The following is a 24,484-nucleotide window of genomic DNA, read 5'->3' on the forward strand; positions in this document are numbered from 1 at the left end:
AAACCTTCCAATAAGTAGATGACAGCTCTACCTCCTGAGCTACAGCCAGCCCATTAAACTTAAAGGGGTTTTTTTTGTTATTAAAGTTAATTGCACATGTAGTAATAAGGAAAGACATTTTTATGTGGCAGAACTCATACATTAATCAGTTTCATTTTGTTTTTGTAGACACAATTGAAAACAAACATTTATTGATTAAATAACATGAAAGCAAAGCATGTGTTCAACATGCTTGTTTGAAGTATAATCAACTGTGGCCCTTTTCATACACAAAACAGTTTAGAGCAGTTCAGATATGTTTAGAATTAACCTGCTGAAATTGGGCACAGTTGTTGAAATTCTTCATGTTTCTGCATATGATTACAGTAAAGATTAAACAAACTTGGAAGGGGGTGACTTATATACAGTAATAAACCACAACATGAAAAATGTAGGCTCCTTTTGTGCCACCCAAACAGACATGGGAACTTTGGCAGATTCTGAAGGACACTCCCAAAGATTTCCTTCTTTTGACCTGCATGCAGCCACCAACTGCTCCAACAAGATTGTGTAATACAGCCAAGACTGCAAACAGAAACCAGAAATCTTGCAGTACGAAAAACCTTTTTCCTTGTCTGCAGGTTCTGCATGTTGAAGATATCTGTTAAGATAAGTTCTTACACATTCTGGGGTGGTTCAGTTAGACTTGGATCGTACTCCCACCTTGAGTTTCGCTCAGCAGGTTTTGCAGTTTGGTGGGGCACGTTGTCCAGACAGGGAGGCCTTTTGGTACTGCTCCCAGCTGTCTACAACAGCATTAAAATGGTGGAACATGTTAACGTCAGACGTTCAGTATGGCAGTGAATTGGTGATGGTTCATGGAACAACATGCAACGTGGGCTATGCAGTTTGTTTGTTTTTTGTTTTGTTTTTCTGTTCATGCTGTTCATGTACTACAACTACAGGTTAGCCTGTGCTGTACAGAAGGCGGAAGTAATAATAAACAGAACTTCTTCACATTGAAGTGAAACCGAGTGTTAAAAACAGTCAAAGTAGCATCTCTTCTATCTAATGCTAACTTTACAGCCCATAGCAAAGTATCATTGCCATCAAGCTATACACTGTCACCTTTTTGGAGGCCTGCACAAAGGTGCATTAACATAGGCTCTGTGTTGGTTGATTTTATAGTAACAGAGATGTAAAAAGACGATACAGGACCTTAAATTCCCCATAACACACACGTGAATGCCCAGACCTAAGGTTTCAATGCAGAACATTACATTGAACCAATGTTATTTACCTCACCTCTTTATGGTTTTAATGGTGTGGCTGCGGTGTATTATGGTCCATGGATTTATGTAGTGTTCCAGTATTGACCACTTCATCAAAACACTAAAGCACAGTAATATGAAATCGCGCAGGAGCACTGAGTGCACTGTAATGGACAAATCTAACCAAGTGTCCTAAACGCTGTAAAACCTCATGTAATTGTTAAGCTAATTGATGTATTTTAGTACCAAGGTCATCCACTTTCAGTGTAAAATGACCAAGGGAAGGTAAATGGTTAACTCCTTTCAATGAATATCTAATGTTTCTGAGTTTGTCCTTTAGCTCCACACAGCCTCACTCTTTAAATGAAACACTTTAGAATACAAATTGGTATATATAAAAAAACAAAAAAACAAAACATTAATATGCTGCATGTCTTGTGGGGCTGACTGTAAAAAAATATACCAGCTCTGAAAATGTTTGCTGTCTCTGCGTTGTTGATTCAAGGCATCTTGTGTCTTCTTAAGCATTAAGACTATAGTGTTGAAATAAGGAGAGGTTTAAATATTTTACTCAACCAGGCCTTCAGACAATTAACTGATTAACTTCCAGCTATTCAAGAGCAATTTTGGTATTTCATTGTTGACTTAAGAGGTTTAAATCAAAGGTAAAAGGTTGGTGTGCTATGTAATCTGTAGACTCCTCGCAGCATGAAGCTGAAGTTGCTTTTTCAACCTCTCCACACACACTGGTCTCATCTAAGCTTAGTCTGGCACTGCAGAGCTGTGGTTTTGGCACTGCGCAGGCAGCCATGTGTCGGGCCTGTGATCGGATCGGCAGCTCATCGAGTTTAATAGGATTTGACAGGTGTAGATGGAGTCGTATCTTGAATGTCATAATGAAAACTGACACAATATTTGCCTCACAGTTTATTTTTCAGACTGTGGCGAGCTAGTTGCTCATATGGAACCGAGTGGATAGGATTCCTTGTGGTTGTGACACCTTGTTAGCTGCAGATGTGTTTTGTTTCATAGTCATGTAGGTAATGTCTTTGCCACCAGGGGCTTTAAATCATTGCCTACAAATTCTCTGAAAGGAAAAGGAGGGCGTTTTGTTTTAGCAAACATGTTGCAACAGTGATGAGGCTTTTTTTTTTTTAATTCATTTTTTTAACATGTATTAAACAGGATGTTTTTCAGTTAATAGTTTTTGTTACCAACATGAGATGCATTTCTGTTGCATATAGCTCACTGTTATTAATGCCAAGTCTGATAATTGCTAATTCAAAGTCAGATTTTTTTTTTTATTTTATTAAAAATTCCCCATTTCTCCATCCATACTGTGGATATCAATATTTCCTCGAGCAGCAACAGCTCTCAAGTGTTTGATTGAGTCAAGTGAGCTTGGCCATGTGGTGGAAATGAGAACAAGACCTATGCCTGGGTCCTAACCTTTGGTCTAATCCCTCCCACATTCCCTCCCCCTCCTTTTAACCCGTAATCAGCAGTAAAGGCTTCATTGTTCTTGTCCTCTGCTTGGGTATCTGATCATTAACCTACATTCGGAGCAGTAGCAGTAGGCTTCTTAAGGCTGTCAGACTCTCTCGAACCAGTTTAGTGGGCATTTTTCATCAGTCCGGGTTAGAGCCTTATTCTCGTGCCAGTGAAGTTAACCCTATTTACATCCTCTCATGTACAAACATGTTATTTGACGAGGCTTTTATTTGTGTGCAAGCCATGTCCCGAGCCTCGCCCTTGTAGATTTAGATGAGTTATTATTATTTTATTTTTTTTAAGTGAAGGATAAGACTGAAATTGTTCAGCACTCTGTCTTGCATAATAAAGCTCAAAAAACTATTTCTGGTCTTTAAATGAATTTATTATGTCTTTCATAGTATTGATTTGGCAAAAGAATCTGGTGTTATAATAGTATTTGACATTAGCAAAGTAAATGCTGTATCTAATGGAGATGAAACATGAAGTGTACTTAGTTGTACGACAACTTTTTGTTGTTGTTGTTGTTGTAAGTGACTAAATACACCTATAAAAGTTGCTGTCGTACTACCAAAAAGCTATTAGCTTCATTGTAGATTTGGCAGCAGCTGACTGGTACAGGTTTGAACAGTTACTTAATATTAATATCCACCCATGTTTTTCCCATGCCAGAGAGTTTAACCAGTGCTCTCCGCCTCTTTCCAGCAGTGTGCCCGTCTTATTTATGAAAGCCAAAAACTACTGGAACGAAGGCCAGACGCTCTGGTGGGAGGCAGCGTGTTTCGCCTGTCTGGGGTTAGGGTAGTGAGAGGTGAACGGCCTCCTCGAGGCATCCAGTGTCTCTTTTGCTGTTTGTCGAAATGCGCCTTCAGTTAAGATGACCCAGTGATGGGAGGAAGAAAGCTGCACTTACATTGTGCTGGAAATGTTATGCTGCTTTGAATTTGGTGCATAGTTGAGTCAGGAGAATGACAAGAGAGTGACTTTAAGAGCCCAAAGATATGAAGGGCTTATACAACCTCTTTTTGTGACTCTGCATTTAAAAAATAGACAGGTTGTGATTGCATTTTAAAGTCTGTGGCTGCAGGTAATATTATTTCTTTTCATGAGTTAAAAAGTCCAAAATACCTCTCGTCAGAGTAATGTGTCCAGAACCCAGAATTTGTTGTTTTTGCAATACGGCACAATATTTTTTAAAAACTGTTTTGTAAAAGAAGCTGTTTAAGGTGTCGATTATACCTGTAATTAATTGCTAGTATAATAAATTAAGTAACTGATTGTTGCTGCTCCAGGCACCATGCTTACATGTTGTTGTTGTTGTTGTTGTCACAGCTGACAATTATAATTTACATCTGCTTATTCCCGGGTTCCCCCCCAGTATAAATTTTGAGCACCATTTTAAAAATATCAATTATACTGGGTAGACTAGTAAGCTAACAGCTCTTTATGCTTTTTAAATTGCTTGCTTACTTTGACCAGACACCACAAACCCTTAATTTGAATATATGGCCAGGCATTCATTACAGATACAAATGATAGACTCTTCCTGATATACTGCTGTTTCTTCTTTGTTTTTTGTTTGATTTTTTTCTTTCTTTTGTCTTTTGAAAGGGCAGAAAATAGAAGAGCCTTTATACCTCATAGATTTTGTGTAAGGTATTTAAGAACATCTAATTCAGCTTATAGTCCAGATATTTATATGTGAGAGATGGCACTTTGCTGGATATTGTTACCTCCCCTACCCCTCCAGTATCGGGCCTTTGCGGTTGGCTTTGTCCTGCTACTCATTAGGGAGTCGTTGTTGGAGGAGGAGGATGGAGGGAGCGAGTGAATGTGCAGCTGAGAGAGACCTCCCCCACCATTTAGCCCGATGGTGTGTAGGACCACAACCACGTGACGGGCTGTTTACCGTTGCAGCAGGCGTCGAGCGTCTCCTTGAGCATGTCACAGTCTTCCCTACATCCTATTGTAGGAAAAGCTGAATACATCTTCTCTGGATTGGTAATATTCGTGATAATAATTAAGCAGTTTTTATTTCTACTGCAGTGTAACCCAGTGGTTTAGTCAGAGCTCACTTTTCATCAGGGGGTTTTTGTTGTGCGTGTGCTTGTGTGTGTGTGTGTGTGTGTGTGTGTGTGTGCCTGCAGTCGAAAGTACAGCCACATGGGAGAGCAGGGGAAAATCACATGTATGTTCCACATGGTGTGTGTGTGAGCTCACAGCAGGCAGTACTCTCGCAGCTGGAGTGGAGTAATGTTTCTGCTGCTGGTGGCGGCAGCGTACTCTGCTCTGCAAGCTGTGTGTCAGGCTCGGTGCTATTCTTAGCCCCCTTTCCCTCCCTGTCCCATCCTGCAGTCAGTGGATCAGGTTACCGTACTCTGTGTGCTCGTCATCCTTCCTGGCTACATCTCCACCATACACTCTCCTCCATCCTCCCCCAGTGAACATACCCCAACACTCCCAGAGTCTTTTACCACAATTCCCCTCTCAGACTGCTGCACTCACGCAAGGACACGCACTAGCAGCCGCTCTGCTGTCAGGGCCGGCGCACCCGAACACTACAGGGAAATGGTTGTTATTGTTGTTAGTCAGGAACCAGTGGAGTTAAAAATGCAGGAACGCAAGGTTATAAATAAATGGAGACAGAGACCAGCAGTGCAGCAGCACACTTGGCTTGGGATTTCGCTGTCTTCATTCATTCAGATTTAGAATTTACTTCTTTTGAAATCACAAATTTTGCAATGTTATAGGTAAAGAAGGATGGTTAGTAAAGGGTGATATGTTGACCTCCAACCTTGATGTTTAGTTGCAGTTTATTTTTATGGGAATGACTACAATACATGAACCATGCCACACACCACAGCATTTATGGCCTAAGCTATTTTTCAATGCCCATCCTTAGGTTGAGCTTTTAAAACACAGACATAAAAAAACAACATACACAATCAGTGCACACATTAAGAAGCAAAATAAAATTTTTAGTGAATATGTATGTATAAAGTGTTGGTCATTTGTCTTTTTAAATTGGAAATCTACTATACTTTAAACCTTTATAAACTTAATATATCAATTAGGGCCACAGAAAACTGTCATTTTAATTTGATAAATCAGTCACAAATAATCCTAAAAATCATTTGCTTTCTAAAACATAAGAGGAAAAATCTTCCTCCCAGTATCGGAGTTTAACATATTAAATTGAGGCAAATGATTGGGAGTGGGAATATTTGAATTTCCCTCTAAGTTGTTTTACTTTGGCATTTTTGACTGCTGTTCATTTATGAGAAGAAACTGCTAAGTAATTATAACCGAGATTTTTAGCTGGTATTTCAACAGATATATGATTATTGAAAATATTTCAAAGTGGCCCATGTGTTGTTAGTGCTCATCAGTGTCCTTTTCTGCTGAATTGTTAACCACAGTGATGGCGTTGAGACTGAGAAAACCAGCCGATGATTTTTGTAATCACATCTCTCAACCTTTTCCCACTCGTGGGTTGTTTTTTTTGTTTTTTTTGTTGTTGAGGGGGGTAGTTTGATAAATCTGCTTTAGTGATATTAAGTGGTTTGGAAAATTTTTGCTCACACTGTTTGCCACAGTATGACATCTCATGCCAATCTAATCTCCGCTTTAGTCTCAGTGAACTGTAGCAGTCATCAAGGCGAGGTTTGATCTGGACTTGAAACAGCCTGAGGTTAATGGCAGAGCGTGCAGGGGCTTATGCAGCCCTGAGCTGCACATGAAACGCAGTAAATGCAAATGCCAAATTGGCGAGTGCCCAAATACCTCTGTAATTATAGTCCCACCCTTCTCGCCTCCTCTCTGTGCCAGATTGGAGTCCTGTCAGCGTTTGTTTTCTGGTTTGGTCCTGGCCTGTCCACACTGCTTTAATACCCCCAATACACCAGCCTCTTTACACCAACAAGTTCACTGTGGGCAGCTCAATTCTCCCTTTCAGCTGCGTGAATGACAATGCTGCTGCTTACTGGCTATCTGCTGACTAATGACCTCTCACTGGCCTCGGCTGTGCAGTTGGTCCATGTGTTTGGAAAAAACTACCTGTCAACACCACAGTATCACACAGGATCGGCAAAGATCATAAAAGGTATCAGAAGAAGCAAAATGTGGGATTACTGAAAGAAGTCTAGTTGCCTTATTAATGTTAAAACCAGCACGACTGGTTTCTCCCCGGAAAGGTGAATAGCATGTGTAACATGTATGCTGCTTTCCAATAGAGATTATTATGAGTGATGATGTTATGGAGAATCACGTAGTCAGATTATGATTAAACTGCACGACGAGAATCGAAGTTTAAAGCCTCACGACAGCAAATTATTTCCTTTATACATTAAGTCAGTAAGTAAACATAAAAAAATCTGTATAAATTTTTTTTTTTTTTAAACAAAAAAAAAGCATGTTGCAACTTCTTAAGAATGGTTAGACTGAGCAAAGTTTGGTTAGACTCTAAGAAGGCATCATATTCAGTACCTACACATTACAACAATGCCATATTCAAATAATTCATGTCAACCTGAGAGTTGTACGAATACACGAATACATAAAAAATGTCAACCACAGAGCAGATTACAGCAACAGCAGTTTCCTCCTTAACGTGCGTCAGCGTTGTCACTTTGTTTATGACAGGCATGCCTTTTGTCTTGGAGTAGCTGATTAAACTTTCAGTTGTGGTTTTTATATACGTCCTAAAAATGGCCCCTCGTAAAGGTGATTACATGAAACATTGTGTCACTGTCAGAGCATGCTTGTTGCTCAGCTTGCATCTGGATGGTGTCTAATTGAAGGCTTTTTATATGTTCTGATCCCTTCAAACCTGGTATGTTGGGCATCAATTGCTTGCACCGTAATGATTCTGTAGTGTGCCACAGGCTGTGCTGCTTAATGCTAAAGGTTTAAATTAGAAGAAGCCACTTGCATTCACTTTTCTTCAATTTCAAAGGCAATATTTGCATCCTGTTCAGCATCCTTAAATGCTGAACATTTGGTAGTTGAAGACTCTTAAATATGACCACTTAATTTTAGAAAACTCACAAAAACCTCACCTGACCTTGAACTTGTGATTAGCGTTTTGTAGACATGGAATGTAGTGGATATTACCATCACTTGTATACCTACTAACAGTGGACTTTTCACTACTAATAGTGTAGAAGCAATGTCAGTCTTTCAAGGATACTGGTTGCCCTTGTCCTTCCAATTTTAACCCTGTACATGAGGACAGGCTCCCATTAGAGCACAAGTTAAAGAGAATGAGGCCAAACTATGCAAGCAACAGTTTCGTTCCCAAGTAATCTTGACAGTTAATCAGAATTTTTTTCCCCCCCTTTTATAATATGACAATATGATGATTAAAAACACACAAGTTGACGTCAAGTTGACGTTAACATGTAAAATTGATATGTTAAATATGTATGCATTTTCCTGGAGAAAAAAACTTGACTGAATTGCTTGTAATTGATAGATAAAGTGGGTTTTTAAAGCATTTGAATGGTAGAACCTCTGTGTTAGAAAAAAAATGCAAACAGCCATAAATTTTGAGGATGGTTATGATTTTCAATTACTCGAATAGTAAATAAATTATAAAATCATTTTTAAATGACTGTTTCTTGTCTTATATCTTTCCTTGTTAGTACTTAAGTTTTCAATATACTCTGTTGAAGACATAAGCAGCTAGAAAGATCATGTCTGAGCAGTCATTCCTGTTATACTTCTTTGAAATCTGCTTAAAGTCTCATGCACAGTCGGTGCATTGTAAAGTCTCCAGACGTCTGTGCAGTCATAAGAAATCGGCAAGCATGCGGACATTCTTATGGACCTTCGCACTCACCTAATAATGACATTTACATCACTTAGACCCTATCAGACTTGTAGACCAGGCAGGAATAATCAAGGTTTTAGTGTGTAACATGCCACTACTGTTTGAATATGGTGGCAATGCAAGTAAAAGCTATTTGTCAGCCACTGAAAGTAGAAGTTGTTACTACATACCAGGCTTTGGACCTGTGATACACATGTGCCAAGGTTAGATTTGATGATACTGTGTAAACAGGAGAAACTTGCAAAGGCAAGTTCAGCTGTCAGAAAGTTCTCTGCGGAACATCTTCAAAATGAAAAAGAAAATGCAGTCCAGTTCAAACCCAGGTAAAGAGAGCCTGTCGCAAGTAGTCCACATCATAGACAGTATAAAATATGGATGTAGATTCTGTGTTTGTAAAGTGAAGCCAAAGCAGAAGGGCCACAAACCTGCATTCATTCTAAACTCCTTTTGAAAACAGACTCACAGTTGTATAAAATCTTTCCTGTGTTTATGGGCTCATTTGCTAGTTTTAGGACATATTGAATAAAACATGAAGTTCTTTTTGTAAATTATGCAAATTTTGAGTGGTTAAAAACAAAGTTTTTCTAGGATGTCCTAGGACTGGGCGATATATCGAGTTTTTAAAAAATATTGATATATTTTCATACGAGATATAGGATGTGACAATATCGATATAGTCTATGTCACGTTATAATTATACTTGTGGAGTTGCAAGTTTGCCTCTCTTTCGTCCACTTTTGTCTCTGCACAACGTTACTCTGGCTCGCCTCTCCTTCACCGAACACAACTCCTCCTCCCCCATAGCTTCACCTACAGGCAACGACAAGATGGACACGGCAAATCTCCGTTAACGAGTTACTGCGCATCGCCCAGTGCATGGGGCTAGACGGCGTCAACGTGTTAGCGAGCTAACGCGCTAATGAGCTAACCGCGCTGTGTTATGCACAAAAACGACATTGTTTTCTTTTATTTATGCAGCATTATTATTTAATAAATGCTGATAATTTATTTTTGAGTAATTTCTTCAAGCGCCTGTGTGACATCTGGGACACAGCTTTGACTAAGAACTCTCTTTTTGTTCTTACTTTATGGCTTTAAAAAAATATCGAGATATATATTGTATATCGCCATCCAGCTAAAAAATATCGAGATATGAATTTTGGGTCATATCGCCCAGCCCTAGGATATCCTATTACTGTATTTAATGACTTAACAATCACGGGTCTTTACAAGGATGTAAGAAATGCTCTGATCAGGGCATTATAATGAGACTACTATTCACTGGATTGGACCATGGTGGCTATGTCCATACTGTATATTGTCTATGGGTGGGAAGTGATCTTTAAAGAGTCATTAAATAGTTCCCAGTGAATATGGGCTAGGATTCTTCCTGTGAAATGTCCTTTCCTATTTAAAAACCCAGAAAACATGCTAGCCAGTGCCAAACACTTTGTCACATTTTGTTGTCAGAACTTTCCTGTGAGAGATTGCTGATCTGATTATTTAATCATAAATTATTCAGCCTGGAACTTGCCAGAATTGTTGGGAACACCAGAGCTGTGCTATTTACTGAGATGGCTTACCCCTTAACACAAAAGCCCTGGTTGTTTTATGAATAAGTGCAATACTAAAACTGCTATCATGCTTGTTCTCTTCTTAGAAAATTAAATGTCTACTATGAAATTTAGAGTTCCCTTGTATTTTTGATGCCTATGAGTAATGGGGGCTGCCCCAATCATTTTGGAGGCTGCTTAACAACTAATCAATGGCTCTCAGGTTTCTTAATATAGAGTAAGAGTGGGACTTTCATAAGCAGCGGGAGGCTATTTCTGCTCAGTCATCATGGTACTGGGTGTGTATATGTGAGCGAAAAAAGGAAGCAGGGAAAGTTCATTCAAAGTACTAGATAATAGAGGGTCTCATGACTGAAAGCTGCAATCTTCATGTGGCAAGATAACTGACAGATGCCATGTTGGCTTCAGGTGCAGGCTCAGCTTCAGTGTTGTACTTTCTCTAAAGTGCTGGCACCCACAGTGCACCCCAGTGACTCTGCAGCTTGTGTTACTACACCGTCACAAACCACATCAGAAACGAGCTCGGTTACACTGATGAGTAGGCCGCAGGGACAACATACAGAGGGGGACGTTTTCCTCTCAGAAACCCAAGAAGTCCCTAAAGCTGTGATTCATGCTGCCTCATGTAGTTTTTCCTGCCGGTGCTTTAAGGTCAATCTCGAGAGATGCAATGGAAATTTCAATAAAAATCCCTGATTACAGATCCACTCAACCTACATCCTGAAACACAGCTGAGTTGCGCTCTGTGGCAGCACTATTTCAATACCTGCCCCTCCATTGCTCTGTGGGGGTTAAGTGACTTTTCTTTACTTGGCTCGTTTCCTCTGTAACACAAACATTTGCTGAAAGCCTATAAACAGTCTCTGAAAAAAACGTTATTTAATTGTACCTGCATTTTAAAACCATCTCCTGCTCTTGCCACTGTCTCGTGCAGGCGTGCTCTGTTTGCAGCAAGAATTACTAGGTCAGCCTTCCATACAGGCAGTGATGTGGCAGGGTTGAAATCCTCCTCACTGCTGTTGTGGTCTCTGTCTCCAGGTGCATGATGAACCTACTGTGCTGTAGCTGTCTAAGCTAGTCAGGTTGCCTCACCATGGCAAAACCTGGGAGCGACAGAGATGGAGCCATGGTGGATAAGCAGGCGGGGAAGAAGGTATGTGACTCTCTTACTTCAAATAGAAGCTTCTATTACCATCCTGTGGTAAACACAAGGAATATTTCCTGCAAGTTTACAAAAGTGATACTTGTTTTCTTTACATTTTCTTGGGGAAATACTGTACAAAATTGGACCCCAAATAATACACAGCTGATTTTAATTACAACTAAATGAATTCAGAGTTTGGCAGAAACTGTCAATATGATCACATGATCAATGAAAATGGCATTTGAATAAACAAAGATTGACTGCTTGGTTCACATGATATTGTAGAGCAATCTGGTTCATTCACAGTTTCTTTCATCGAGCAAACCAGGTAAAATAAAACTAAATTGAGAAGCTGTTATTGATGCTAAATCATGTGGCATGCAGAGAGTGTTGGACTCCAAGACAGCTGACTTCTTTTAAGGCTTCTTTAGAGTGTGTGTCACTTTTTGCTTCCTGAGTGACAGGGGGGTTTTTTTGTTTTGTTTTTTTGTTTCAGTTCTCAAACATCTGCATGAATGTTTCTTGGGTTTTAGAGCTCTGATGTGTAAACACTCATCACCCACTTGCTGAACACTAACATCTGGGCACCAGCAGGGAGCACATCCAAGCTTGTAGCGGCATTATTCATTATATCGGCTTGTTCTGTAAATGTCAGTGCACTTCAGCTGCCATACATGTACATGTTGACATCAATGCGGTTATGTTCGGCCAACATTGTGATTTGATTGTATGTAGTTTACCAGTGATAGAACGAGATAAATCTTGTGGTTCATCAAAAGGATATTCTTAACACAGCATATATTTCTGTGGGGCTTTTTTCTATTGTGATACAGTATTCTGCTTTAACCCAGAGATGCACTCGAATGTTGTGCGTGAGAAATATCTGACGTACTATCTACTATATTACCATGCAAACAGGGCTTAATTGCCCTTTTCTACATAAATGCAAGGAAGCATTTGTGTCTGCCTTTATTTTCAAGGCAAAGGTACTTCACATCTTAGCTCTCATCTACTTTCAGTCGTGCCAGACACTTCAGCTTTGCACAGCTGGCACATTGCTTCACTGAGATCAAAGAAGCACCATGCTGCAGACATTTTCCTCCTGCCAGAAATGTATTTTACTGCACCAAAGTGCAGCACACTAAAAGTAATGGTTCTGAAAAAGCTTTGTCTGCAGATCAGAGTGCAGAATAACCCAGTAACTGAAAGACACTGTGATAATGGCGAGATTAGTGGTATTGCTGTGGGTTGTGTTTGATGCTGGAGTGTTTTCGCTCCACCTCCACCGTGTGTATTTTCTGTAGAATCAAATAGTTTTATATGTGCTTGGAGTGGCTAAATTCAATTCAGGCATTGAAAACCAAAATTACAACCACAGAAGCAATCAGCAGCTGCAAGTGGGAGGGATAAAATTTAACATCTTGTGTCTTTTGAAGTGGGTGTTGTCGTCTTTTCTGCTCAATTATGGCTCCGATTTTGGTCACCAAAGAAATGCAAATTACCCAAATGAGGTGGTACTTGTGTTCAACAGGAAGCCACCCTGTATATGTAGGTAATTTTCTTGCTTTATCGTCCCATTTCAGGCTTTTTGTGGTCAACCTTGCTTTACGTGTTTTCAGTATTATAGCTATTAAATTTGAAGGGTTTGAGTTAGGAATTAGTTGTCACTGCAACATCAGTTAATCTGAGTGTCTCACTCAGTTTGTCTATAAAATGTCTGAAAGTTGTGATGCAAGTATGAGATAATCTACCAAAGCTGTGGGGGACGACCCTAAACATTTTTTGTCTGACCAGCAGGCTATATACAGATTATAATGCAATGCATTTGAGGACTGGGACTGCAGATATATTTTTGAATCGGATATGATTTAAATTGATGATCAGTAAAGGTGCTGTTGTGCATTAAAAAGAAACCGTTAATCTATGAAGTCTGATGGTATTGAATGCTTGCCTGGCAGTGCAGGTTGCACAGGTGTGAATATTTTCACACTCCCACAGCACAGTGCCATAATAATGGACTTATTTTTCTTCCCTTTTTTCTCTTTTGTGTGTAAACTGATGGGGGGGGGAAGCTCCAGATCTTGTATTCTTCCCTTGAGACTTCGCCTTGGGAACAACATTTAAGTGAGCCTCACAAGCAGCACCCAAATACCGTATTGCAGTCGGTGTTATCTCTGCAGTATAAGTCACGTAAAGCAGGAACTACCACCTGCGTACTAAGCTCGATCCTGTTAGCTGTCAAACTAGTTGACATGGCTTTTAAAATGAGACTGCCAGGGTTTATTTGAGGCCATTGCTCCTTTGTTTACATATCCAGGCACACTCGGCACTCAACTGAGGCCACACCTCTGCCTCGTTTGACCCGATTTTAATTCTTTGTGTGTGTTTTATTTCTTCCTCACCTTTGACAGAGCAAAGACAAGTTGTCGCCTTTCACCAAAACTCCAAAGTTGGACCGGAGTGAATTGCTGGGGAAGGAAGGGAAAGCAAAGTCTTCCATGAAGCGCAAGCTCTCCTTCACTACCAGTCCGCCCCAGGCAGAGGAGCGAGACTCCGACACGGGTAAGGAGTGTTGCTGTTCCTCCCTCCAAACAGCCATGCTGCTGGCTCACTGCCATGTCTGTACACTGCCCCCTGGTGGCCTGCTGTCAAACAGGTCTTCAAATAGTCAACAACGGGTCAATATTGTTTCGAAAACGGGACCTAAGTCAGGTCTCACTGATGAACTTGTGGCCTGTTGTGTGTATTCTGAGATGGATGAAGAATCATTCTATGAGAATGTATTCATTTTTTAGTGTTACAAATAGTAATCAGGGCCTCCTACCCCACCTCCTAATATAACACCATTTTTTGTTTTGTTTTTTTCTACATTCAACACATCATGTCCTTTATCTACAAAACCCATTTAAAAAAGACCAAAACCAGCAGTGAACTATGTAGCCGTAGATATCCAGTGTATAAGTGAACTGTAAAAAGCCCCCCAAGAATCTTCACTGTTTTACATGTTCCCTCATTTTCAGTCCTCAATAGTAGAATAACCCTCTACAAATGCACTGCAATACTATCTTTAACATTTTTTTGTTAAATACACTATTTGTATTTGTATTTTTACATGTTTTTATAAACTGCGCTGTAGAAAGACCTTTGCAGTTGTCTTGAACCTCACTGATGGTGTACAGATTTCCCAATAACTGTCACTATGTTGACGATAAAAATGCACTCATCTTAGCAGTGCAGACATGTCGTTCTTCCTCTCACTTGTGTAAACACTGTTCTAACCCCCTCTTTCAGTTAAAGTTTAACTATATGTTTATCAGATTCAAGGCCTAAAAATAGGTTACTGTATCGTACAGCTGTAATTATAATAAATAAACTGCATGTTTATGGACTGCTTGAAGTCCTGCAGGTTTGCCTTCATCTCCTCTGTAGAGCAAAGCTCAACATGATCGTTTTCATTGTGTGGTCCTGTGTCATTCTAACAGATGAGAACCCTCAATTTTGGAAGTATAATTTATGTCGCACACGTAATAAACTAGCACGGAGAGTGGCTTTGCCTTCCAGCAGCTTCCCCCGGTCCTTTTGTTGAGCAGCTGTAGGACGAGGCGAAGAAGCGACCCCAGTGACCGCCTCGGACCGGATCTCCTCTCCTGTCTGCTGTGTTGCCATGACTCATAATCTGTGCGTGGAGTGCGAGTGTGCCTTTGTGGCTGTCTGTGTTTGAGTTCATGTGAAGCGAGGAGGGTGAGAGAGAGCGAGCGAGCGTTAATGCAGTGCTTTCCCACCCTTCCACCCCCCCACCTTGCTCTCCTTTTCCTCCCCTCTCCCCCCCTCCCATCCTCTCTGCTTTGCACTGTAGATGACTCAGACCCAGGCCAGTCGAGTGAGACCTGGGGAGAGAGATTAGTGCCTCCCTGCAGGATATACGCAGGTAATCGCTGCAGCCCGATCCTCAGCCCCCGCGCCCATCCACTTTGCGCTGCTATTCTGCTGTAAACACACATGCACACATGCACGCGTGTGTGTTTTCGCCTTGCATCTCCCCCCTATTACAGCTCACGCATGTCTGTGTTTAAACAACCGACCGGAGACTGGGGGGGCCCGAGGAGTGCCATGGGCACTTGGCTGGCTTAAGAGAATGCCATCTTCTATTTGTTTTTGTTTTTTTAACTGTTTGATTTTTTTGTTTTAAACCTCATGCTTGTCATCTGTTTCTCTGCGCGCTCAACAGATACAAGGGGAAGAGGAAAAATACGATGCAGTCACAATGAAGTTGCATCTTGTAAAAGACTACCTTTTTTGGTGTTTTTTGTAATTTGTCTCCAAACTCATTCTTGTTACAGATAAAGATGGACCAGACAAGAAGAAGGTGAAAAAGGAAGCTGGGGGCAAGAAATCCCAGGCACCCAACTTTTTGTTTGGGTATCCGCTGTCGGAGCGCAAACAGATGGCTCTCCTAATGCAGATGACAGCCAACAGTCCAGGTTTGTGTACTCGCCCTTTCACCTCGTCCTCAAGAAGGGTCAGTGTGTATTTGCTGCTAGATGAGTCATACTTCAGAACGTCTCTTGTTTTTGTTTTGTTTTTTAGGAATAGGATAAAAATCTTATCTGTGGTGTTTGTTAGTGATACTGTACTGCTGCTGTAGATTAGATCTGAAAATAGCTGACTTGGAGAGGGGTTAGGGTTTCTGTGTTGTTTGGTTTTGTTTTGTTTACGTGTTTTCTAGTAGTTATTGCAGTTTGGTTTTGTTTGTCTTTTGCTTTACTCATTAAAGGAGCTGTTTGACAGTGTTAAGCCTACGAAAAACTGACTCCAAATGAATTTGAGAGAATCGGGTCAGGATATTTGGGAATTAAGCTGTGGTGCTGGAAGGGGATGAAACTGCATTGTGGGGGGGCGGTACCATGCGACTTCCTGCTGCCGTAGTCTGTCTACTACAGGAGATTTTTGCTGTACCCTGTGCTATGTGAAAAAGTTACTTCCTCTTGATAAGTTGAATAATATTTATTTCCTTTCCATTACGTTGTTGGCAGTTTTGAGAATTTTTCTTTTCCCCCAAATATGGTCTCTAGTCACTAGACCTTTTTTTTTCTTTCTTCTTCATTTGTTCATGTATGTCATGCTTCGTCACCGGTGCTCATCAGCAGTCAATGAGAAATTGGTGACTGTTACAGTAGACAGTTTGAGGGGAATGATAACCCTCATTTGTTAGGAAAATGGTCTGAAATGTGCACACGTACCTTCTCCATTGGCACAGTCTGACTGTGCTTTATATGATGCTATCTGTAATGCTGTAGTAACGGACTGCTCTGTTATTGCCAACAAACGGGATATTCAGTGGTGGAAAAAGTACTCAAATGATCTGATGTTTGTCAGTTAGTCCATTTCCATATCTTATTAAAGTAGCTCTGACAAACATTACAGTGCATCTTCCGGAAATCACGGAACTGCATTTGTCTGAATTTGCATAGGTATACATATGTGCATGTCCTCCAAAGTAACTGACATCATGTAGCCGATGAAGATGATGGTGTGCACAGATAAAACGGAGGGACTGCAGAGTTCACCGCTAAAGGAGAGAAGTAAAAAATGAATAATAACATCAGTATTCAAAAAATGTGACAGCACACAGATACATTTTGTTGATGACAGTCTGCACAGCTGTGTGTAGGTTCTGTTTAGCACCAACACACAACCATGCCAGTCCCATTAGTGCTATTCAGTTTCCATTACTATGGCAACCCCCATTTCATGTTTCATAGACCCATACATGTTCTTTCAACTATTGCTGTTTGTCTACAGCCTGAATTTGTAGCAAACGGCAGTAGATCTAGTTTGCTTTAGGTGAAGGTGCTGTCTTTCTGTCTGAGTGGACCAGGATGTTGTGAATTCAGTGAACTCTGTACTGACACCATGCATTCAAACGTGCATGTGTAATGCCTAGAAAGGTCCAGATGCATGTATGCTTACTCAGACATGGGTTTAAGCAGTCTCTCGTTCCCAGTAAAACTGGATTCACTGTAGTTGTTCAGTCTAGAGAGAAAAGCAGTTGTCTTAGTGTGTGATGTGCTTTTTGTTTTTTTCTGTCTCTCTTCCCTTCGAGCATCATTTAAGTCTTTTTCGCTCTCCCTCTCTCTCTCTCCATGTGTCCAGACTCTACACCGAGTCACCCCTCACAAACGACCCCTGTGCAGAAGAAAGTCCCCAGCAGCGCCTCGTCTCGGCAGAAAGACAAGGTCAACAAGAGGAACGAGCGAGGGGAGACTCCCCTTCACATGGCAGCAATCCGGGGAGACGCTAAGCAAGTTAAAGAGCTCATTAGCCTGGGAGCTGATGTCAATGTCAAAGACTTTGCAGGTACGACGCCCCAGGAGATACTCATTTAACAGCTTTCATCATGTCCCAGCAGTTGTTAATAATGACATTAGACTGAGTAACAGATGCTGATGCAAAGGCAATGTCTCAACATGAGCTGTAATCAGTCTGCAGATTACCAACAGCTGCATAAGCAGTAGTATGTCGAGTAGTAGAATTGAGAAAACAGCTGGTAAAAATTTTTAAGACTCTTCTCCTGTCCTCACCAGGTTGGACGCCTCTGCATGAAGCCTGTAATCTTGGTTACTATGATGTGGCCAAGGTCTTGATAGCAGCGGGTGCAGAGGTGAATACACAGGGTCTGGATGACGACACACCACTTCATGATGCTTCCAGCAGCGGGCACAAAGATGTAAGAGCTTTGAGTTAGTCTGTAACTGAAGGTCTTAAAAGTATATTGCACTTAAAAATTTTGATTAAGGACTCTGCACAGGTCTGAAATTGTTACAGAATGTAAGAAGGACATTGTCTCAGTGCACTTACAAAATTTGATTAAACATTTCTGAGAATCAAAACAAAAATACACAAATTGATTTAAATTTGGCTTATCACCAAACTCGGACAGCTTCCAAGCGAATGCTACTTTTAGGTCGCTCAGCAGAAGACCTGTTTTGTCTTCCTGCACTGCCTCTAAGATACATGGTGCACCTCCTTCAGCTTTTCAAGACGGTGACCTTTCAACTTTGTGGAATTTGTGGATTTGGCAGGGAGACATATTTGGCAAGTAGGGAGGTTGGTGAGCCAAGATTATGTCAACATAGCCAGAAAAACGTACGTGTTCTTAATGCGCTCTGTGCCGGCACAGGATGGCACGCATCACAGTTCAGGTCGTTTGTGCTGAATATTGTCCGTAGACGTCTCAGGATGTTAGATGAACTCGAGCGAGGTGTCAGTGTCACCTTGGGGGATAAATTTACAGTGAATAACAATCTTGCGAATGTTGACAAGCATGCTCCTGCTCGCACTCGTGTTCGCTCAGGAAACTGTGGACTCTGTAACTGAAACCTGCAAAAAACTTTTGTCATAGCTGGACACCCAGACACCCCCCCCCCACATGAAAGCAGAGTCAGTCTGACAGATGGAAGTTGGCTGCTTCAAGTTTTGAGGGCTGCGGTGAAATCGTAGACCACACATGCAAGCGATCAGAATCTAGCCTAAAAATGAGCAAGCTAAAAATAGCAGCAGCACTGAAAACTGACCCAAGAGGATGACTTTAAAAGGGAGATCAGCCAAATTTTTATCTGGTGTGCTTGTATGTATTCATGAGCCAATTCTTTTTTTGATCGCACCTCTAATATAAAGGTTGCACAAGTCCATCCTTAATGCAGGAAGAGTCAGAGTGCTGTTACATTTATATGTGGACATTGCATACATGTTTGGGGTTTTTTTTGTTTTTTGGCTGTCTTTAAATGTTAAGTCAAATATTTATTTCTGTTGCATCAACTTGCAGATTGTAGTATTTTATGATAATAAGAAGAAGACGGCCACTCTTAGGTCATCAGCCAGTAAATTTGTTTTTAAGTTGTTCGAGTTTAAAAATGATCAAAATGCATCAGATTGCGTTAAAGTGCATTTTGTTACAATTTTAAATGCCTTGGTAAAATGTTAGATTTTACCTTTTAAAAAGTCTAAGGCATGTCTGTCTGTCTCGGATTTCTCAGTGTAATTGTTGTGTTTTCTGTAGATTGTGAAACTTCTGCTTCGTCACGGTGGTAACGCTTTCCAAGCCAACAAGCGCGGCGAGCGCCCGGTGGATGTGGCCGACTCTCAGGAGCTGGAACAGCTATTAAAGGGAGAAGGAGCCGTGTCGGACCATGATGACAGCTCTTCAGGTGATTGTCCCTCCTGTGTAATATTTATGTTTTGTTTTTTTTACTCCCCTGTCATCGACATCCAGTAATGTGTCCACTGTAAATGAAGCTTAAGTCTACTGTACTCCACAGAATCTGAAGACCCGCCATCTGTCAATCCATCCAGTGTCGATGACAACATGGAAGACTCTGATACTGAAAAGGACTCTGCCACGAAAGCATCGTCTTCCATGCCGGGGATGGATGAGTATGAATTTAAGGACGAGGAAGAGGAGGACAATCTCGGTAAAGCCCTGAATGACAGACACATCCTCAGGAGGGAGCTACGACAGCCGGAGAAGGAGGACAAAGACAGGAATCACGTTGCAGTAAAGCAAAGCAACAAGGGGGATTCCTCATCAAAGTCCAAGAAGCAGAAGACGTCTCGTGTCCACTGCAGCTCGGATACGTCCAGCGACGAAACGGAGAGCCTCTCAGAGAAGAGAAGCTCCCCCACCTGCTCTCATAGCTCGGAGAACGTCAAGCCGGACACGAGGTCGAAAAAGGACAATACTGAGCAAAAGGACAAAGGTAAAGTTAAGAGGAAGAGCAAGAGCCAGAATAAAAACAAGGAAAACCAAGAAGATGGGAAAGAAAACAGTAAAACGCTAGTCCTCTCTCTGGCAACAGTGTCTGAAAGCACAGAGAAGGGCCGGGAGGAAGACTCTTTCAAGATGTCTTTCAGTCCCAAAGATGACTCATCCGTCCACCTCTTCCACTTGTCAGCCATCAAATCTCCTAAACTGAACCACAGCCTGACAGATAAACAGACACCACTCAAACAGGAAAATGCGAAGATGTGCGTTTCCATCACTGACAGCTCGTGTCCAGTGGACGGTGTCAAATACAACCACTACACAGACGCAGACTACTGCACTGAAGGCTCCAGCACGAAGGGGTGTAAGCACAAGGAAAAGAGCAAACATCAACAGAAAGACTCCAGTGTGGACGGCGACGACGGCCACTCGAGCCCCTACAAAGACGGCAGCATAGGAAACAGCATAGACAGCGAGGGTGCCTTACGGAAGACTGATTTAGACGGAAAAGTCGTGAAGAAGCATAAATTTAAACACAAAGAGAAAGACAAACACCGCAGGGAATATGAGGCAGAGCGGAGCCGCCAAAGGCAAAAGGAGGCCAGGAAAGACAGCCACAGGAATTTGGAATTTGACAGAGAGTTCTGGAAAGAAAATTTTTTCAAAAGTGATGAGACAGATGAACCTCTGCCAGTAAAAAAGGAAAGTGAAGACAGCAGCTCGCTTCAGAAGACTGCTGATTCCTCTCCTGTGAAAGATGAGCGAAACCCAAAGGAGAAACACTCCGGCAGCAAGGAAAAGAGGCCAAGAGAGGAGCGAGAAAAAGACAAGAGCGTGAAAAAAGAGCGGAAGGAGGCAGCAGGAAGAGAAGAGAAGGTGAAGGATTCAAAGCTCAGCGAGCATGACGAAAAGGTGGACTGCCACGGCTCAGGGCGGATTCCTGAGGAGTCGCTGCAGAGCAACAGCATGAAAGAAGAGACAGAGGAGAAACCCATAAGTGGGATCACAGCTGATCAAGAGCAGCTGGAGCCTGCAGAAAAAGGCTCACGCGAGAAAACTGACAAGAGGCTCCCAGGAAAGGAAAAGGACTCAGACAAAATGGAGAAAAGGCATCTTGACAAGGAAAAAAAGGTCAAAACAGAGCACTCTGACAAAACCGAACCACAGAACTCAGTGGATCGTTGGAAGGAAAAGGAGCGAGCGGGATCCATCTCTTCCGTTTCGCCTGGAGAGAAAAGCTACAAAGAAAACGAGAAGCTGAAATCTTTAACCACAACGAAAAAGCATGAAGACAGCAGGAAAAGTAAAGATAAGTTCGACAAACGGTCTGATAAGGAGAGGCAGGACAGAGACTATAATGCCGGGGATCACAGAGAAAAGGATCGCACAAGCTCTGATAGGAAAGGAAAACCTCTGGAGAAGACCACGGATCACAGTAAATCTGATCGCGCCAAAGAAAAGGACTTTGACAGGAAAAGAAGAGATAAAATAAAAGATGGAACGCTGTCCTCGACCTCCAATCTGAAATTACTTTTAGAGGAGAAGAAAAGCCATCTCTCTGAGAGCGGCAAGTCCTTATCTACAAAATCAAAGGAGGAAGCAGTGAGAACGCCGGAGAAGGATCGCGATAGGCGAGACCGTGACAAAGACTCGGATAGACACAAGGATAAAGAGCGACACAAAGACCGCTCTCAGCAGGCCAAAATCAGCAAGGCCAAATCCAGTGAGACGGAGGCAGACAAGGCCAAATTGAAAGCCCCGCCAGCAATACGAGACGCCAAACCAAAAGAAAAGAGACTTGTGAACGATGACCTGATGCAGACCAGCTTTGAGCGCATGCTCAGCATGAAGGACCAAGAGATTGAGCTGTGGCATCGGAAGCACCTAGAAAAACTCAAACAGAAAGAGCGGGAAAGGCTTAAACAGCGGCCTGTGGCAGATCCGGGGAAGTCCAAGCCTAAAGACAGAACAAAAACAGAACCATGTTTGAGTAAGGAGCTAACACGCTCAAAAAGCTCTGATACATCTGATGTCCACAGCAGAGATAAATCCCTGAAGGACGGCACTAGCCCCAGAACGGTGTCACTTGATGGGAAGAGTCTGCCCTCTATCAGCGCAAAGGTCATATCAGCCGTGGAAAACTGTCTGACGAGATCACCCCGTCCTGAGAATGACCGTTGTGGCATCATTTCCAGGTCTGTATCTTTAGTCTCTGTTGCCAGCTCGGAGGATTCGTGCCAGGCAACGACATTAACTCCCAGAAATGCCGAATACGATTCTGATGTAAACATGGAAGCCTCAGACTCCCAGCCTGCATTTCTCCAGTCTTCCCTCGTCATTCAAGCTACAAGGTCGCCGTCTGTTCACGATAAAGACTGCAACAGTCTTCCAGATGTTTCACAAGGTAATCGAGTGATGTCCGGCAGGCATGAATCTCCTTACCTCAGGGCTATTCTGGATGAGGATGCCAACTCATCAACTGAAGGCAAAGCTGTTGAAAATCTGCCAAAATCCAACCTGACTGCGATCCCAGGAGAGGAGCCGAGAATGAAGGAGGCCTCAGAAACCGCAGAGAGCCTGAGTACACAACAAAATTCAAATTCAGTTACCGATTCAGTCACAGAGAGGGAAGGAAGCACTGCTGGATGCTCGACAACGCAACTGTTAAATAAAGATCTTCCCAGTAAAAGCGTGACTCTTCCACAGTCCAGCAGCTCACAGTGCAGTAGTTCTCAAAGTGGGTCGGCGGAGCAAAAACCTCTTCCTCTATCTGAGCCTCCTGCTGTCCAAGACATCCAGTGTCAGATGGAGACTTCACAGGCAGAATGTGTTACTAAAGAATCTGATCAGCCGTCAGTACCTACAGCTTCTCAAGCTGCTGAGCTGTCAGCACTCACAAACACAAAGCTCTTCCAGCATAGAGAACCACTCCCGTCTTCTGGTATTGAGAATCAGCAGCAGGCCGAGTTAGTTACCACAGAGGTTTCTGACCAAAAAGACACACTTGTGGAGACCGCTCACGGAACAGAACCAGAAAATATGGAAACGGATGCAGAAAACTTGACAACAGAAGCGGCGGGGAGTCCCATACCGTCCACCAGCTCGCACATTCCCACCTCTGCTGCCAGAGAATCCTCAACGGGTTTCAGCAGATCCGATGAGTGCAGGCCTTCTCAAGAGGATGCAGATGCAAGTGGCCAAGACTGCAAGAAATCACAGCCTTCCAGCGACATCTCAGGCCCATGTCTCGATGCTCTTACGGAAAAGGAAAGCGTGTCCTGTTCGAGCCCTGAACACAAGACTGAAGGGACAGCAGATGTACCACAAAGCTCGCACAACAGCGGTGGTGGTGCTGCTGTCTCTGCTGCAACTGAGAGTTCATCCGTTGAAGGCAGCCTGAGTACAGACGGCTCACCTGAATCCAAAGCAGAGGCCTCCTCGGAGCCCATGGAGGTCACGCCTGCCGAGGAGAAACCAGAGTCGTCCTCAGCTCTAGAAGAGCAGAGCCAAAGCGCCGTCCAGTCAGCGGATCCAACAGACGTCAGCAGCAGCAGCGCCTCAGGGAGTTCCTCTCCGCAATCCGGAGACCGGGAGTCCGACTCCTCAGGGGCGAAACTCAAGATTCGCGTAGCAGACGAGGAAATGGACATTCACGTGCCCCATCCACGCAAGAGGAAGATGCCGAAGGTGTCCCTCTCCCAGCCGTGCTCCACCACTCAACAAGAGAGGGAACAGCAGTCGTTAGCGGCTATCGTTGACTCTGTAAAGCTGGAGGAGATCGAACCTTACCAGTCGGACAGGGCTAACCCATACTACGAGTTCCTGCACATCCGCAAGAAGATCGAGGAGAAGCGTAAAGTGCTGTGCAGCGTCGCCCCGCAGCCGCCGCAGTATTATGACGAATATGTGACCTTTAATGGCTCATACCTCCTAGACGGGAACCCACTCAGCAAACTCTGTATACCAACTGTGAGTCATCATTGTTATTATTGATTTGATTTGATTTTTTTAGACAAAACTGCAGCAGGGATGATGTGCATACTCTTTTATGAGTCAAAACGAAGCTAGTGACCATTTGACCTTTAGTGCAAAGAACGGAGCACAATGATGGTTTGATCTCATTATGTTGGCTTCATAACATGATCCATAACTGCAGTTGAATATAAATTTACACTAATCAGGCGGCTCTAATTGATATATTTCTGGGAAGAAAAATCATTTGCTCTCCCTTTCACTGCATGTCAACGTTAACATTAAATTTCTGTCACATCCTCTATCCCCGTTTTTGGCGGTCGTGTTAATCCGGCACGTTGCACCGCTGCAGCTGTGTTGAAGACAGGGGGGTCAGTCATAGATTATACAGGCAAAAGGTATAAACTCCCAAGAGATGAGACTTTGTTGGAAAAATATTGAAAAGAGAATTAAATCTCATCA

The 24,484-nt window shown here is 42.5% G+C and overlaps 1 protein-coding gene across 2 annotated transcripts in view; it reads left to right on the forward strand.

Moving 5' to 3' along the window:
- The window catches only part of ankrd12 (ankyrin repeat domain 12), a 37,326-nt gene that overhangs the window by 9,291 nt on the left and 3,551 nt on the right, over positions 1 to 24,484 (forward strand). The window contains exons 2-9 of one of the 2 annotated variants that reach the window (XM_005924593.3): positions 11,184 to 11,298; positions 13,701 to 13,851; positions 15,146 to 15,217; positions 15,630 to 15,770; positions 17,443 to 17,646; positions 17,874 to 18,016; positions 19,349 to 19,496; positions 19,608 to 24,019. In XM_005924593.3, the coding sequence (XP_005924655.1) occupies positions 11,239 to 11,298; positions 13,701 to 13,851; positions 15,146 to 15,217; positions 15,630 to 15,770; positions 17,443 to 17,646; positions 17,874 to 18,016; positions 19,349 to 19,496; positions 19,608 to 24,019 (5,331 nt within the window). In that variant the 5' untranslated portion in view covers positions 11,184 to 11,238. The remainder of the gene's footprint in view (positions 1 to 11,183; positions 11,299 to 13,700; positions 13,852 to 15,145; positions 15,218 to 15,629; positions 15,771 to 17,442; positions 17,647 to 17,873; positions 18,017 to 19,348; positions 19,497 to 19,607; positions 24,020 to 24,484) is intronic. The other variant, XM_005924594.3, reaches the window with a different exon arrangement.

Source organism: Haplochromis burtoni, unplaced genomic scaffold, assembly GCF_018398535.1.
Source record: "Haplochromis burtoni strain Fernald_Lab_line unplaced genomic scaffold, NCSU_Asbu1 Contig_78, whole genome shotgun sequence".
NCBI classification, from domain to species: domain Eukaryota; kingdom Metazoa; phylum Chordata; class Actinopteri; order Cichliformes; family Cichlidae; genus Haplochromis; species Haplochromis burtoni.